General features: G+C 40.2%; 1 protein-coding gene across 4 annotated transcripts in view; it reads right to left on the bottom strand.

Annotated features, from left to right (window-relative positions):
- Window positions 1-3,116: 3,116 nt before the first annotated feature.
- Window positions 3,117-17,915, bottom strand: part of ARHGAP6 (Rho GTPase activating protein 6) — a 335,243-nt gene continuing 320,444 nt past the window's right edge. For all 4 annotated transcript variants that reach the window (XM_065862640.2, XM_065862641.2, XM_071812929.1 and 1 more), the window contains exons 10-13: window positions 14,273-14,370; window positions 7,778-8,040; window positions 6,136-6,216; window positions 3,117-5,302 (exon numbers count right to left, since the gene is read on the bottom strand). In XM_065862640.2, coding sequence (XP_065718712.1) covers window positions 4,596-5,302; window positions 6,136-6,216; window positions 7,778-8,040; window positions 14,273-14,370 — 1,149 coding nt within the window. In that variant the 3' untranslated portion in view covers window positions 3,117-4,595. The remainder of the gene's footprint in view (window positions 5,303-6,135; window positions 6,217-7,777; window positions 8,041-14,272; window positions 14,371-17,915) is intronic.

Raw genomic sequence — 17,915 nt, 5'->3', positions numbered from 1 at the left:
GCCCCAGGTTCACACAGGAAACCAGAGAATAGCACAACAGCACTGAGCCCCCTGGATAAGTTTTGTTTTTCCCAGGAGCTGAAAAGGTGTGCTGAACTTCTTGTTTTCCTTTCCCCAGGCTGTAATAATTTGTTGGCATTAGACAACAGCATTATTAAATGTTCCTTCTTACTGCTGTTTGGATCACTATCCATTTTCTATTTTACCAGCCCCTTAGACTGGGATTTATGCAGCCAGACTTGCAGGGTTACTGTAGAAAGGTCTCTATTTGGGTAACTTCTTTAGGCTTCCTTTATAGAGGCAGTGGAAAGAAGCAGGCTCTTCCAGTGACCAGCCCTTTGAAGGGGACCATCCTTCAAGGAAAGACTCAAGAGGCTTTATGGGCGGTGGCACAGAATATCTGTCTCTCTCCACTGGATTAAAAGGCAGCCTGTGAGAGACTTTTCCAGATGTAGATACCACCTTTGGAGATGATTTAAACTGCAGAAAAATTAGATGAATGCTGTTCTCAGAGACAGTACGTTTTATGATCCAGCACTCTGGATGTCTACATGCCTTGAATAGCTTTGTGGTCTCTGCATCCCTGTCTGGATGCCGGGATACCTTCCCCTAAAGCGACTGTAGAACAGCAGTAGTTTGCTGCTCTCAGTGATGCTGCAAAAGGGCTCACTGATGTCAAGGTACTCTTTATGTGACCGAGAATAATTTTCACTGCTTTGTAGATGATGTGCACAAATGGAGCTACACTTTCATTTTTTTTTTTTGGTTTTTTTTTTTTTTTGGAAATGAACACATGAAGAAGGGAAAGAGGGAGCAAGGTGAGGTTCAGACATCCCATGTGCTGCCCAGAGGAGAAAAAATCCCCTGACCCTCTGCCAGACCAGCATGACAGAACAAGATGGCACTCCAGAAAGGCTGGAATTGAGGGGTTTGACCTTGACTGATGCCTGTGTGTCCTGGTTTTGGCTAGAATAGAGTTTTCTTCCTAGCTGGTATACTGCTGTGTTTGGCTTTTGAATGAGAACAACACACCAATGTTTTAGTTGTTGCTGAGTAGTAGTCAAGGACTTTTGAATGTCTCACACCATGCCAGGTGCACAAGAAGCTGGGAGGGGACATAGCCCGGACAGCTGACCGCAGCTGGCCAGAGGGATTATGCCATACCATATGACATTATGCTCATTATATATTTTAGGGAAAGCTGACTGGGGAACCTGCTGTCTGGGGACAGGCCGAGCATCACTCACCAGGTGGTGAGCAATGGCGTTGTTGTGCATCACTCATTGTGTATATTCTTTTATCATTGTTATTACTACCATTTTATCTTCTTTTGCTGTCCTGTTAAACTGTCACTATCTCAACCAACCAAGAGCTGTGTTGTATGTTTTTCTTTTTTTCATTCTACCTCCCATCCCGCTGTAGGAGGAGGAGGAGCACATGGTGCTGGCTGGGGTTAAACCATGATGACACTGTGAAACAACAAAACTAGTAACAAAATAGTATCTTCCCCCCTCCCCAGACCAGACAGCCACAAATTCCAGCCCATTAAACCACATCATTTCACCAGCAGAGTATTTCTGAGTGGCATTAATCCATGCCATGGTAGCAGCCTAAACTCCTGATGCAGACAGCTGAGCACCTAAGAGATGTCAAGCACCTAAGCTGATAGCTGGATCAGCTTAGGTTTGCAACACAGAGCTACTCTTGAGTGCTTGGCTGTGCTCTTGCCTACACACTGGAGCAGCAAGCCCTGTAGTTGTATGAGTAACTTAAACCAGAGGCTGCTGCCAAGGAGGGTGGCCCGTCCCTCCCTCCTCCTCTCCCCCATTTCTAACCCTGTCCCTTCTCTCTTCCCTGTGTGTACCACTTCTGAAAAATGTTGAGCTACCTGAATTTTACATGTTCCTTGTACAGTGCAAGTTTCAGCCAGAGCAGCAAGCCCCAAATCTAACAAGGAATAGTCCTCACAGATCTGTCAGTGAACTTAGAACTAGAAAGGACATTTCAAGGCTACTTTTCTTCTGAAATAAAGACATCAAAAGAAATTATGCCACTGATTTCAGCCTGGAAGGAGGTACAACTAAAAATCACCACATCCTTAACTTGCTCACGGTAATTTTGCTTTGTCCTGTTCAAATGAAAATAACAGAGTGCAAGAATGTAATCTTGGAAAATACTACTTTAATTTGGAATTTATTCTGTATCTCTTTTCTTCCAATCAATTGTATATTGAAATGCGTGCAGGCAACGCTGTCCTCCAGCAGTGGTCTTGTTTTTTGTTCTTCATTTTTGCATAAACTCCATGTAGAAGGTAATATAAACATATATACACATATATACAGAGTGAGGTACTGGCAAAAAGCAAGCTCTTTATGAGGCTAAGTAATCATCAGACATCTTTAACTAAAACTGTTAAAAACGTGCAGGTGCTTCTATATTTAGAAAGGGATTTATAATGAAGAGATTGACATCTAGTGACTAGAGTATCTTCTGCAGCAGGATTTACACTATGCCTGGTTTTGAAGACTATTAGGGAGCTGTAATTCCCTGTAGCAAATTTGTATCAAGCCTGAGAGCATATTGTGACAAGATCAAATGGTGAAGAATGCTTGTGAGAGCTCATTTTTGTCCTTCCTCATATTCCACTATCTTTTTAATTTGGGGGGCAGGGGGTGTTTTTGGGTAATTGACACAGAGTTTGTACAACAAACTACATGCAAGAACCTTTTCCTTTCAAGTCTCATATAAAGACAGTAAACACAAGGAGAGATGAGATTTATTCTGAACGCAGTATTGATAAAAAGAGCTGGCCAGTCTGACAGTGCTGCAAATGTGAAAGGCCAAAACCTGCCCCTTTCTACTTGGGTTGGTGCTTTTATCTTAAAACTTCACTTGGGAAATGGATATATGATGGGCAGACTCTTCATATGATGGATTTTAAGCCTAAAACTCAAGTAAAACCTTGGATTGTGTATATTTAAGTCATGTTTGAAAGTGGTCCTTAAGCTCCTAAGCCTTTCAGATGTTTTTGACAGAGACAGTCAAGAATGTAATAAAAACACATCAATTTTTACATAAACCTTAGTTCAAAAAAAAAGGAGCAAAAAATATGCTCATTATTTTGCTTAGCTTTTTATTCCATCATTATGGCACAAGATAGAACTTAAAGACAACATCACTGAATAAGCCTTCAATTTCATTAAAATTAAGACTAATATGTTTTATAAAATTATTTTGATATGATACACTTTCCCTTATCAAGTGATAAAAAGAATTTGCTCTAGAATACTGAAGTACATTGCCACCTGCTGGTCATAAACAATTTTGCAATTTAAAATCACCAGAACATGTGTAAAACAGCAACATTTAACAACGCAACATACAGTTATTGAAGAAGCACTATTGACCCAGAATTTGGCACAGTATTTATAGAAATGCAGCTGTGAACATGCCAAGTGTCATGTTCATTTCTGAAACTCTGTGTGACTCCCTTTCGTGTTGTCTGTCTGCATTTTTCTTCTTTCTCTAACTTTTTTGATGCTGAAGCTTTATTATTTCAAAGGAAAAGCCATATTCTTTCCCAGTTGTTACACACCTCAATTCATTTGGTTTGGGTTTCTAAAATTCAGATTCCAGTTTATTGTTTTAGAACAATACATGAAATCATACATTTATAAATATATATATATTATATCCTGTATACGTAACATTGGTTTTCCTCTAGAATGGGAGGGCAGATCTTTACACTACATCCTTAGTTGGTTTAGGCACGGCCTTGCTCTTTCTTGATTCTCTGAGCTGCTTCCTACCAGATTCTAAAAAAAAATATTTTACAATCCTGTATTAAATTTTAATTTTGTTTGCAAATATATTTATAAGAAAAAAAAATATTTGGTATTTTCCCCTCTAAGCTCATTACTACCCTTATAAAATATATGGCTTTTCATGTTCCACTCTATTCTAGTGTTTTTCAATAGGCAGTGAAAAGAAGGACAACTTCCCTCTTTAACAGTTTTTTTATATAAGCACAGAAACCAGCTTGTGCACTTTCTATAGAATTCCAATGCATATCACGGTAATGTAAGTGCAGTGATTTTAAAAAAAAAAAGCAGTCATGATTGGTTGACATCTGTATATGAAAACATAACATATGATTATCATACAATACTTATTACAGAATATACAATCATCAAAACTGCAGATATATAAATACATTTTTAGCAACATCAAAGCAACAGTTTTATACACAGCATATGGATACAGAGTTATTAGACTAAAATTTTCATCTCGATTTTTCTCAAAAGCTTGCTGTAAAACAGGAACATACTGTATTTGTAAATGGACTGCTTGACAGTGCTGTTAAGAAATTAAAAGTGAACATTTTAAAAAAAGTATATGCAATTCAGTTGGTATAAAACAAACAGGCCCTCCCCATTTTCCAATGACACCATTGTTTTCCTATGAGACAGAGGCATAGGTACATAACCATAAAACAGTTTGGGTTGGAAGGGACCTTCAAAGTTCATCTAGTCCAACCTCCCTGCACTAAGCAGGGACACCTTCAACTCAATCAGCAGCAGCTCTGCAGAATCCAATCACACAAGGGTTTCTGGGAGGGCATCGGGGTTATCTGCTGATAAAAGCTCCCAAATTTGCCACCTCTCCCTTTGCCAATCGTGCCAGTCTGCGTCAGAAACATTTTTACTGTTTGGACTGTGAGGTGCTGTGGAATAGATGTGACCCGCCTGGGTGTGTGGGGCTGGCTGCTCCTGTCTGGAGGTAGCCTGGTCAGGGGCTTTGGCGGGTGGTCCTCCAGCTGCTCTGGTCCCTGAACTTTTATCTTGGCGTTGAAGTTTCCACAAAGAGTGCAACGTTGAAGAAACACTTGATCGCTGTGATGATGCAGAGCCTGGTTTTGCTGGGCCTGGGTAGGGAGGTGGTGGCCGCTCTTTTCTGTAAGAGGGCTTGGCTGTGCTTTGTGAACAACCTGCATTTGAGTCACGTTCACTGAGGTCCTCCACACTGCTTAAAGTCAAGTGCCGCTCCGACTTGGAGTGTGACAGGTCTGAACTCCTATTGCCGACTTCGATATGCGGGTTACTGTACACTCGAGACACCACGGGATGGAGCTGACACTCGGGAATGGCAGCAGTCGTCTGGCTCCTTCGCATGACCTGCCTGCTGGTGTCCAACTCAGAGGAGCTGCCTTGCCACCGAGGAGAATATACGGCGAGGTTCCCCTGGGAAAGAGAGCACTGTCCGGGTCGCAGCAAGCTGCTTTCATAAATGTTCCCGTAAGAACCTGGGGGCCAGAGCCAGAAAGACAACATAGAATCATGGAACAATAGAATAGTTTGGGTTGGAAGAGACCTTCAAAGGTCATCTAGTCCAACCCTCCTGCAATGTGCAGGGACATCAGTCTGCATAATCATTTACGTGGCATTTAGCAATTTTTGTTTTTTCCCTGCGTCACACTGTAGAAGAGGGATAGGGACTTTTATTATTAGGCCATGAGACTGAAGGTGCATCAGCTTTACCACCAGCTGAACGTGACGACGCACAGCACCAGCCCTACATCTACTTGAACCAAATCTAATATATTACCAGGTTACTCTAATACTTTGCTCTGACATAAAGCCTTGCAGCACTTAACATCTTTCAAATGCTTGAAAATCAGGGGGGATGTTCTAGTCTCACAGTTTCTCTGCGAGGTGGGTGCAGATGAGACAAAAAAAAGGCAGGATGGGTCAGGGCCTTGCTGGGACCACACCGGACAGTGGCAGGGTCAGCAACCAGGGCTGCCAACCTCACAACAGCCTCTACTTGTGTCACCACGGCAGCTGTTCTCAAATCCCCACGGGGTATCCACCTTCCAATGACTTTTAGAAGAACATAAAACTATTTTTTGGAGTAATTTTAAAATGACTTTTTAAATTATCTTGTGACTGTTTGAAATGTTGCCACATTTGTACAACTGCTATGCTCCTCTGTACTCTATTGAACGGTCACCTTTTAAAAGTCCAATCCTGGGCAATGTGAATTCTTCTCCTAGTGGTTTCCACTGAGATTTCCCCAAAGCAAAAAACTGTTTATGTATTTCCTAGATTTGGACTTAAAACTTAAGAAATAACTGACCTGTCATTGCTGGATCTTTGCAGCCACTTTTCAGTGTTGAATGCCAGGTGCCCCAGATATCAAAATGGTCTTCGGAAACATCTAAATAGCAGTAAGAGCAGAAAGAAGATGATGAGTCGATCCCTCTTAAAGCCATTATTTAGAAACATACAACTGAAATGGTGAAATCTTACTCAAGGTTCCAGAGTCATTAACAAGTACTACAATCTTACTCAAGGTATCAAAGTCGTTAACATGTACTAGCATCTGACTTACTGTGCACCTAACACAAACATCTCAAATATATTTGTTCACAGTTACTTGCTGTTTCAGGTTCACATCCTGGAATGGATTCAGTAAGCTCTGTATGGGCAGGATGCCTTGGGTTTGCTTAGAGGAGAATTTCCCTTACGCCTTACTGAAGTCAGTGGGGGAATTTGCACAAGAACAGGAGAATTGAGTCAACAGAAGGTAGTGCTTGTGCTTTTAATGGGAAAGAATAGCAAAGCTCCCTCATGCAGCCCCAGACCCAGGGCTCACTGTAAGGCACGTTCTGTCACCTGCAGTATCGCTTGGGTCTTACACAGAAGCGCCGTCACAGAATAGAGATTTAATAAAATGTCTCCAGTCAGGCATTGTGCTGGATTATAACTGGTTCATACTTGCTTCTGATTCCATCTTGCAGTAATGGAATTTCCTAATTTGTCATGGTCCAGTATTGCTGTGAGGCATATTGAAGTCCAAAAGATGGTTAATATGATAAAACTTCATGCAATTTCCTGTTCATAACTCACTAGAAATCTGACCAAATTTTGAAACCAATTCAGAGATTTAGATGCTGAATACAGAAGATAAATGCCCACTGGTTTTTATAAAGCATATAATTGAGATAGTCTAAATCCAATTAATTCCAAAGGGAATCAATTCCAAATTCCAAACAGTTATCTGCATCCCTAAAAACTGAAAGTTCCTAAAATTTGCCTCACTAAATATGTATTTTATGAACACAAATTAAAAAAAAAGTCTTTTTAAAATGAAAACAATCTTGATGTGCTGGTGAGCTCTCAGTTTAAACCACAGTTCTTTACAGAAGAAATCATTCAGGTGTGTACTCCCTAGATAGCTATGGAAATTATGGATCCCTGCACTAGTATTGTTAGGTGTGTATCAGTAGCAGATGTAATGCTGTGCAGCTCAGCTGCGTTGTCCAGTGAGAGGGTGTTGAGGTAATTCTTTTCAATTGGAGAAAAATTGTGGCTTGACATCTTATAGTCTCAGATTTTTCCAAAGTCCGGACCCATAACCTCGCAGGTATTACAGTCCTATGGAGCTAGACTAGAAATCAGTCTTTGCCATGCTGGCACAGCCAGGCTGAAAAGCAGGATACACATAATATTGTTTTCCTAAATAATAGCTCCAGGTTTGGAGAAATGTCATACCAAGGACATCCCTGATGGCTGGCTGAGCTAATGAGGAGGACTCAGTGCAGACCCTTCGGGCTCAACACGAAAAAAGGATGTTGGTCAGTCATTTCTTGTAAGATTATTTACACTATTGCTCCTCAACTCCCGATAGCTGATAATACAACAATGACATTTTTCAATGATTTCAGAAACCCCCATCATTCACTGAGGAGGAGGAACCCAAGCAGGATGTACTGTACCTTTTCCAGCCTCTGATGCAGAAGAATTCTCCTTTGTCTTAGGCTGCAAATGTCCAACCAGTGTGTACTGTTCAGGTACCCTGTACAGCTTATCTGGGCTGCGGGCAACTTCTTCTTGCATTGCCATCAGTGAGCGCTCAGACAGTACCGGGGAGTTGTTGTCATAAGGGGAAACATCTCCACTTGAGGCTTTGTTAGAGTCTGTGGAAGAATGTCTTCCTCCAGTGGAGTAGGAACCTTCTGACCGCAGCATCTCAGGGCTCCTGAGAAATTTTGATAAACAAACTGCTGTTAATGAAAAATGATTTATGTTCACAACTACAGGTGCAGTCTGACATCATACAAATAAAATCAAATACAGGAGTATGATCGCAGCTGCTGAAATGAAACACTTCAGAAGCAGTACAGATGTGAATTTTCCATGAGTAAAACTTTGCCACAAAGTGGCCAGCAGAGGACACTAAAAATCAAAAGATGTTGCTGTCAAGAAAAAAAAAAAAATAACAAAAAAGACATCACCATACAGTTCAGCACAGGAAATTAAATAGTGAATCAATTCCTTATGTTACCTTGACAATTTAGCTTGTTGCAACAGTAAATCTGAGGCCATGACAGGGAAGATTAGTTTGATACTAAGCAGCATGCTAAAATAATTTCTTCCATTCTGAAGTATTACACAGTCAGAGGAATCAAAACCTTAGCTTGCCTCCCACGCTGTGAGAAGGACCCTCTTCTAGAGCCATCAGAAGCAAATATTCTACAGGGTTGAAGCAGGTGTATCTACTATACTTCTGATAGAGGCAACAAACAACTGGCTCTGCAGATAACTTCTGCAACTTCTTCTACCCTTTCACCTTTATGTCACAGACAGCACAGCCTGTATTTAATTTTGACAAAAAAAAAGGCAAACAAAACACCCACCAAAGTCCAGCCAAGGCTCAGAGAAACAACTCTCATTCTTGAATTGTGTTGAGAACACCGAGGGAGATTTCTTGAACTGTTATGATTTACTCCGCAGACAGGAGGCAGCTTGTGAGTTACTGAACCTCCCAAATAATATGCAGAAATACTCTGTAAACAAACGTAACTTTTTTCCATATTGGTTGTCCCTAACTTATACTTCTATTTCTCATTTTTCATTTCTCTGCACCTTGATCTTTGTTTCTTAGATGCTTATCTTTGCTTCTCTTGAGTCAAACACTTCTCTCAGTGACCTCACATTAATATCTGCTCTAATTGCATGTGATGTGACATGGGCTTATTCTTGTAAATGTGAACTGAAAATAGTCAGCCCTTCTCAGAGTCAAACACAAAGAGAGCTTGAACTGAGAGAGCAGCCAAAGTACATTACTTGTTACAGAACAATAACCTCTTTTCAGACAAATTAGATAAAATCAAAGAAAGAAAATAAAGGCAGGCTAGCCACACCACACTTAATATCAATACAGAAATAATCATAAAACCTAACACCACTTTCAAGCTGTTGATTTTTTTTTTCCTGGCCAATTTACATATTGCATGTCCCAAACCATAACATATATACGCTCAACATCATGATTATTATATTATTCAATATGCTTTTTCTTTTTTTTTTCTTTTTTTTTTTTTTTTTTTTTCCAGTATAAAACCAACCATAAAGTGCTGGGAATGAATTAACTAAGTCTACTTCTCAGTAATTTCTGGCAAGAAATCCATCACTGAACTGATCTTGAACCTTAACAGAGGTCATCTCAAAAAAACAGAGATGCCATTTGATAAAGCAGAGCTGTCCTGGGCTTCTTAGTGTAGTTGGTACAGTAATGCTGGGGACTCATTGAAAAACAAACAAACAAACAACAACAACAACAAAAACAAACAAGCAAAACCAAAAACAAACAAAAAACCCCAAACAACAGAAAACAGACAAAAAAAGAAAAAAAAAACAAAAACAAACAATCCAGAAAACAAACCACCAAAACACCAAAACAGACACAAAGTAAATCATGCCTCAATTATATAACTTCCCAGCTCAACTTCTTATTGAAGAGGAGTCCAATGCAAATTAATCTACAAACAGCCACACACTGAAGAACCATGGTTTTAAAAGTATCTACAATTCTATCACAAATATTTTTTTGTCCCTTACTCCTTTCTTTCTGCCCTCCTAAGTTCTAAAAAAGCTTATGTAGTGAGTGTGATTTAAGACAAATTTTAAGCAATGTCTTGGGAATTTTAGAAGAATCAGAAAGACCTGAGAGAACAGGGAAGCATACAGATGTACTTAGCACTAACGGTGACACCAATAAGGTTTATCACATGTAAATCATTGCAGGATCAAAACCTGACTGTGTTGCCCAGGGCAAAGAGAGAGGGACACCACCCTTAGCCATGGCAAGGTAACACAAGGAATAGGGGAAAGGGAAATAGAAATGAGAGAATGCGGGAACATACACTTGATCTTTGTGAAACACTGATTTCATGTCTTACCTTGAATCACAGAATACCAGGTTGGAAGGGACCATAAGGATCATCTGGTCCAACCTTTCTTGGCAAAAGCACCACCTTTTACAGTCTACCTCTTCTCAAGACAGAGCTCCTGATAAACATTTACTTGAATGGAAACTGTCAAGTCTTTGGAAAGATCCAAATGTTCAAGTTTCTAAATTCATTTACAGTTTCTGCTAGTAAGCCCATGCAATTATATATATAGATATTCTATCAGTTTCAAATTTGCTTAGAAAAATAGTTTTAAAAATCAAAGAAATGGCTGTGGTCTCTGCCAATCTTGCTACAAGAAACCATCAAAATGGATTGAATGCTTCAAAGTTGGAAATTGATCTCATACATTTGCAGCTTTACCATGCTCTTCATGAACAAAATAAAACACAACTTGCAAAAGACTTCGGCTAGCATCTTTCCAAATAAAGAATGAATTCTCACATATTCCTTACAACAAATCTTTCGCATCTGTTTACTTTATGGCTTGAGTTCAGAAGCAAACAGATGTTTACTAAAATTCAAAAGTCATATTCCCCTGGATAGCTTTGAGATTCTCTACCCCTATACTGGGTAAAAACTAAATTGTGAGGCAAATGTAAATTCTGTGCAAGATACCCATTTGTCTACATGCAGTCTATAAAGGGCAAATTATGTCCTACACGAAGAATAACAGAACATTATATACTATCAAATGAGAGAAACGGGAAGGCAGATACAGTATTTTCTTGTGGTTATGAACTATGTTAAGGAAAAGACTTAAAAAGTGGTTATATAAAGACTGGAAGATTTGAACACTGCAGAAGAAACCTATGACATATGTGTTCAGAAAATACTATTTCAGATTCCAAACTAAAAATCAACTACACTATGAAGGAGTCTTGGGCTTTTCCCTTTTAACTGGCATCCTTCTGAACTGACATTATCTGCCAGAGTCTACTTGCATGGGTGAGTTGGAAAATGTTAATAATTACTTCTGCTGGGGATATTCCTACTTTTCCCCTGGCATCAAGGTCGTCAGAACAGGAAATCCCTTCCTGGTTTTGGCAGAAATCCTTTTCTGTTATACCTTAAAGCTTCTGAGTGGGAAAACAACATCTTACAAGAAGCAAATCATACAGAGTGTGATGGTTTGGCAGCACACAGTAGTAATTTCCACACTTATTTGAGCAAAGCAGGTGACACCAAGAAAACAGACTACTACTAGATTATGATGTGGTTGCTACTGTAACAGGGTAGAGGACTCAATGATTCAGGGAGCCTCTGCAGCTTTGAAAACTGCTTATATGACATACTGTATGGCCTGTTTGCACGGCTTCACCTTTGTGCCACAGGTTAGGATGGATTACAACCCACCACTGCCATCCAAAGATATTTGAAAATTCTATCACTTTAAAACTCCTTCACTCTGAAAGGACTACTAACCATGATAAGCAATAAATAATCATAAGAAACATTTTATTTTCTGTGTTAGTTTAAAGATGCTTCATCTTACAGCTGGAACCCCCAAATTCCATTGTCATCAAGCCAACATAGAAAACATTAGGAAGTCATCCACAAAAGCACACTTCATAATTGCTGCCAACAGTAATTACTGCTTTACCACGAACAACTTCCATAAACTCCCTGACACAGCATTTGTGATGCTCAGCTCTTAAGAGACTGGAAAGATGAGGAACATCTGATTTGTCCTCCTCTGGGGAGGAAAAGAGATTGTGTTTTCTCTGTTAGGTCAGAGCCAAGAAAGCATCTGTAATGACATCAAAAGCAGAGATGTGAGGGCAATTGCAGCAGCAGGACCTTCAGAGACATTAATATGACATTAACATCTTGAAAATTATTCCACACTGTATGCTATGCAGCCAGCTAGCTTTTCTGATGCAGATTGTCTCAAGAATACATAGAGTTTGCTGTTCCACAGATCCAAATTTGGATCTTGAGTACCTGACCAGGAAATTTCCAAGAATAATAAGGACATATTTTGAAGGCTCATTTTTATCAAATCAAGACCAACATCTCCTTGTCTGCTGCCTCACATTTCTTACAGGAAAAACAGCATCAAATACGTAGCCTCAAGATGGAAATTATGTTCTGAAACAACTTAATCTCTTAAGAGCATCACACTTCTAGCAATAACACTAAGCAACTTGCCTGGAATATCTTAATAAAAAGTTGGAATCACAGTGAAAGCATGTTTCATTAAGAATAAATCACTTACATGAGAGCAGAGTAGAAGAAAAATGACAGATAGTAAACTTTCCCTACCTCAGCGATACTTCATCTGCCCATTACTGAAAATACAATAACTTGGTACTAGTGTAGCTATATGTTCCTATTTGGTTTTGTAACCTTTTCTTACAAAACTCCTCTTGTCAGTTGTGACCAGTTTTGCACAAAAGATCCCTTTTCTCCTGTAGGTGTGCATGCTGGCAGAAAAGTAAGGAAGCTCAAGGAAAAGTGAGTAACTTAAAGGAAACAGGATCTAAAAATAATCTGTTAGATCCACAATTATTTGTGACAAATTTATGATCAATTGATGTGTAGCCACACGAGATACAATTTTATGTCTTCATATTATTACATATAGGTGGTGAAATCCAGCATGAAGCTTTTTATTAGCTTGAGTTAGAAATAATATGATCATTCCAAACAGGGGGCTTAAAGAAAGAAGTCTCTACAGACTTCACCATATGTCATGTGATTTGCAGTATCTCTCCTAATTGTGGTCTTGGATCATGGCAAATGTGAAACAAGCGTAGAAGACAATTAAGGTACCCCTAATTATCTTGCATTTATTGTGATCTAAAGATACACACAGCTACTTGTCAGCCAGACATAAATGAACTGAAATGATTTAATGTCTGTGGTGCACCAAGAAAGCACACAGAGACAATTACCACAAATCAGATTATCTGTGATAATTTGCTACTGCATGTTACGTGTTCATGTGGTTAAGTCAGCAAACTAATAAAATCCTTTACAACGCATGATATATTCTGCATGTATTTTTGTTTTTAATTTTTATAATGAAAGAAAGCTTTTTGCTCCATGTGTTAATTATACTATTTTTTTATACCTCTTCCTTTAAAGACAGGCACACTATTACATTATCTCTAACTATACAATGTTCAGAGAGAGAGAAAAAAATCATAGCTGACTGTACGAATTCAATTTTAATTATAATCTGAATGCACTAGGCACTTTCCAAACACACAGGAAGACAAAGTCCAATCTGTCCCAGAGAGCTTAAGAGCCCCTCAAAAATTACTTAAAGCAAGCTTGTCAAATTTGGTAACTTTTGGGTCTGATTCACTAGAATAAAGGCAATGACTGTGTGTCCCATGAGAAAACCAGGAATCCCGTTAATCCGAATGTACAGGCTCATAGTGTTAAGGCACACAGGTTTAGGCATACATACACCATACTCAAAGTTGGAATATGTTATGGATCATAACTGCAGTAGTGACCGGTGTGATTTTATTTTCACTTCAGTTCTTTCACAAAGCATACAATTAAATAATATCCAAAGTGTCTCCATAAACCTGCTGTTGTGGCAGTTGACTTGTTTACAATGTCCTATGCGTGTACAGTAGGAAAAGAACAACAAACTGGTCAAAGGGTTGGCCGTGATTGTGTTAAGGCACGCAAGGCTGTGTTTCAAGGATAGTGTAATACACGCCTCCTGTTACTGAAGAGTACAACAAACCCAAGACATGAACCAGTAGATCACTAGAATACATCCCGTCAGATAATAGTGCACTGAATATTTTTATGTACATGTCATTCTGTTCCCTGCAGCAGGACACAATCTTTCCTCTGTCAGGAAACAAGATTTGTCTCTAGAAAACACTGTACAAGAGTCATAATTTCTTTGGCAGAGTCTGTGTAATGGGAAGGGTACTTCTACTCCACTGTAGACAGTGCAGAAGAGCTGTGGAAAACTAGAACTTTTCGAACACTTCCAGTGGGAGACAGAAATTCCCAGTAGAAACAGGGATTATGAAAAATCAGATTACTCACGATGACTGGGAAGCTTTCCTCCTCAACAAATAGTCCACAACATCCGGGTCCGTCTCTAACAGGCTAATGAGCACTTCATTCTGCAGGTCAGGGGAAACCTACAATGACAACAAAAAATACTTAGTTGGAGATTAATATCCATTTACATACATTCATTCTGGTACTGTACTCAATCTAAAAGACCAAGTGCAAGTACATTTACAGAGATGTAAATAGATATTCAGAAGCTTCCACTTAAAAGAGAAACTTCATGTCACAACAAGTGAAGTAGGACTGAAGATCACTTTGTACATTAACAAATGCTGACTACTGCTGAATAACCCATTGGTATCTAGTTGGGTATTATATCTGATAACAACAGTGGGATTACTCATTACTTATGCTCAATCAGAACTTGAATAATTACAGAGTTCATCTGTCCATAACTCAGGTTTACAAGTGGGTCCTGCTGGATCTCCAGACACTCTGGAGTTTGGATATTAGCAACAGGCTCAGTCAGAATTTGTGTCATCCTCTTTGAAGTTTGGTCTTCTGATTTGCCAACTCTCTCTAGTGCACTTTATACAGAGATGAACCTTCAAAACACTTGACAGCTTCAGCTGCTACAATAGCAACATCTCCCAGGAAAGACACATGAATGGCACTCCAAACCTGCCCAAGTAAACCTTGTGCTATCAACTGTGTTTTACATGACTCTTTATCAATACTTAAGTGAGTTTGTCCACATACAGTGGAACATTCAACTCGACCTTCAAAGCACTGGAACAGATGAAACCACCTGAGAAACTTGAACTAACTGCCCAGGTTCACTCATGACGGATGGAGCTGGAGGCAAGACAATCTCAGCAAGGGGTCATCAACTGTGCAACATGCTTCTCGATGCAATTCATCAGAGCCTGAATCTCTTGACCTTCAGGTCACACTGCATGGGCCATTTGTTCTCCCTGACATTTCCTGGGAAATAGGAATAAAATTACTGATAGATTACTCGGAGAAATACCTCAGTTTGGGAGGTATTCAGGGAGTCAGGTTACAGAAAATGCGTATTTCTTTAAAAACTGAAACTCTTTGAAAATAAATGAAGATATGCATCATTTAATTTGAATTGACCCAAAATCTCTTTGAAAAACTTGTGTGACCACATATTCCTTTTTAAAAATGGTAATTAGCCTCTAAGCTGGAAAAATATCTTACTGATGGTCATTGATATACTAGTCTTTAAATAACTCATCTTCTCTTTGTAAGAATGCATTTTTGGAAATCTACTGTGCTGTAACTTCTCTGTTTAGGCAGTTTTTCTATACAGTGGAATAAAGTCCAGATAAAGTTTGAGGGTAAAGTAGAATTCATGTCTTTCTGTAATGTTACTTACTGTTCAGCTTTACATCAAGTTGATAAACTTGTAAGAATCTATCTACGTAAGATGGCTTTGTCAGGAAAATAATATTATATTTTCCATTATTAAAAATATAACAAATCAGTCTCTGTTCCATAAAAATGCATCTGAAAAAGTGCTAAGAGGAAGTTCGGTTCCAACTGAAAGCATCTGCAAAACCCCAAACTTAACAGCTCTATTGAGTTATGGGACTTTTATCTGAGTGAATGAGGGCATATTAATCCATGGCCCATCAACTGGATTTGTACTAATGGTCTCCTTGCTAAATATCTATTGGGTTTCCGGTTTCTTCCTGTGCAGCAATTTACTACAGTTTAGGTAAGTAAGTGTAGAAATAATATGCATGTAATTAAAAGCTTATACTTACAAGATAACTCCTATACTGGTATCTCAGGAAGACATAAAAGGGCTGCAATAACTGTTATTGAATTGATTGTTTGACTGGCAATTGTGGCTGAATAGATGGATGAGAACTTGAAATTCAAGGACAGAAGGGAAGCCAAGGCACTGCTGAAATAACAGCTGTTGCAGCTGTTGAGCACATACTGGGACAGATAAGAGAGCTCTGGGGTTGTCAGGTCTCCAGTAGAGTGAGAGACATTCTGAGATTTTGGATGCTGAAAAAGAGTCATGGTTATTGAGGCACAGAAGGGTGGAAGGACCCTTGAAGGGTCCCCAGTATCCTGGGTTGTTCTAACAAATCATAGCATGTCCTGAGTTGGAAGGGACCCACAAGGATCAGAGTGCAACTCCTGTCCCCGCATATGACAACCCCACAGTTCACACCATGTGTCTGAGGATGTTGTCCAGTCTCCTCTTGAACACTGCCAGGCTTGGGGCCATGACACCTCCCTGGGGAGTCTGTTCCAGTGCTCCAGCACCCTCTGAGTGAAGAACCTTTTCCTAATGTCCAACCTAAACCTCCCCTGGCACATCTTTCTGCCATTCCCTCGGGTTCTGTCATTGGTCACTAAAGAGTTTGTTGCCTACCCCTCCTCCTCCCCTTGTGAGGAAGCTGTAGATCACAATGACGTCTCCTCTCAGTCTCCTCTTCTCCAGGTTCAACAAACCAAGTTACTCTAGCTGCTCCTCATATGATTTCCTCTCCAAACCCTTACTCCAGCTTTCTCCCAAGGCTGCTATGGTTGACCTGCCAGTTGGGCTGATGGCCAGGATCACAGTATCACAGTATGTTTGGGATTGGAAGGGACCTCAAAAGATCATCTAGTCCAATCCCCCTGCTGGAGCAGGAACACCTAGGTGAGGTCACACAGGAACATGTCCAGGTGGGTTGTGAATGTCTCCAGAGAAGGAGACTCCACAACCTCCCTGGGCAGCCTGTTCCAGTGCTCTGTCACCCTCACTGAGAAGAAGTTTCTTCTCAAATTTAAGTGGAACCTCTTGTGTTCCAGCCTGATTCCATTACCCCTTGTCCTATCACTGTTTGCCACTGAGAAGAGCCTGGCTTCATCCTCATGGCACTCACCCTTTATATATTTATAAACATTAATAAGGTCACCCCTCAGTCTCCTCTTCTCCAAACTAAAGAGACCCGGCTCCCTCAGCCTTTCCTCATAAGGGAGGTGCTCCCCCTCCCTTAATCATCTGTGTTGCCCTATGCTGGACCCTCTCCAGCAGTTCCCTGTCCTTCTTGAACTGAGGGGCCCAGAACTGGACACAATATTCCAGATGGGGTCTCACCAGGGCAGAGTAGAGGGGAAGGAAGACCTCTCTCGATCTACTAACCACCCCCCTTCTAATACACCTGAGGATGCCATTAGCCTTCCTGGCCACAAGGGAACAGTGCTGGCTCATGGTCATCCTGTTGTCCACCAGGACCCCCAGGTCCCTTTCCCCTACACTGCTCTCTAATATGTAATTTCCCAACCTATACTGGAACCTGGGGTTGTTCCTGCCCAGATGCAGGACTCTGCACTTTCCCTCGTTAAATTTCATCAGATTATTTCCCGCCCAACTCTCCAGCCTGTCCAGGTCCCGCTGGATGGCAGCACAGCCTTTTGGCGTGTCAGCCACTCCTCCCAGCTTAGTGTCATCAGCAAACTTGCTCATAGTACACTCAATTCCCTCATCCAAATCATTAATCAATATATTGAATAATATTGGCCCCAGTACTGACCCCTGAGGCACTCTACTAGATACTGGCCTCCAACTAGACTCCGCACCATTGACCACCACTCTCTGGTTTCTCTCCTTAAGCCAGTTTGCAACCCACCTCACTACTCTATT

The sequence above is a fragment of the Patagioenas fasciata genome, chromosome 1 (assembly GCF_037038585.1).
Source record: "Patagioenas fasciata isolate bPatFas1 chromosome 1, bPatFas1.hap1, whole genome shotgun sequence".
Classification (NCBI taxonomy): Eukaryota; Metazoa; Chordata; class Aves; order Columbiformes; family Columbidae; genus Patagioenas; species Patagioenas fasciata.
The sequence above is the reverse complement of the archived record's forward strand: the minus strand, read 5'-3'. Positions and strand labels throughout refer to the sequence as shown.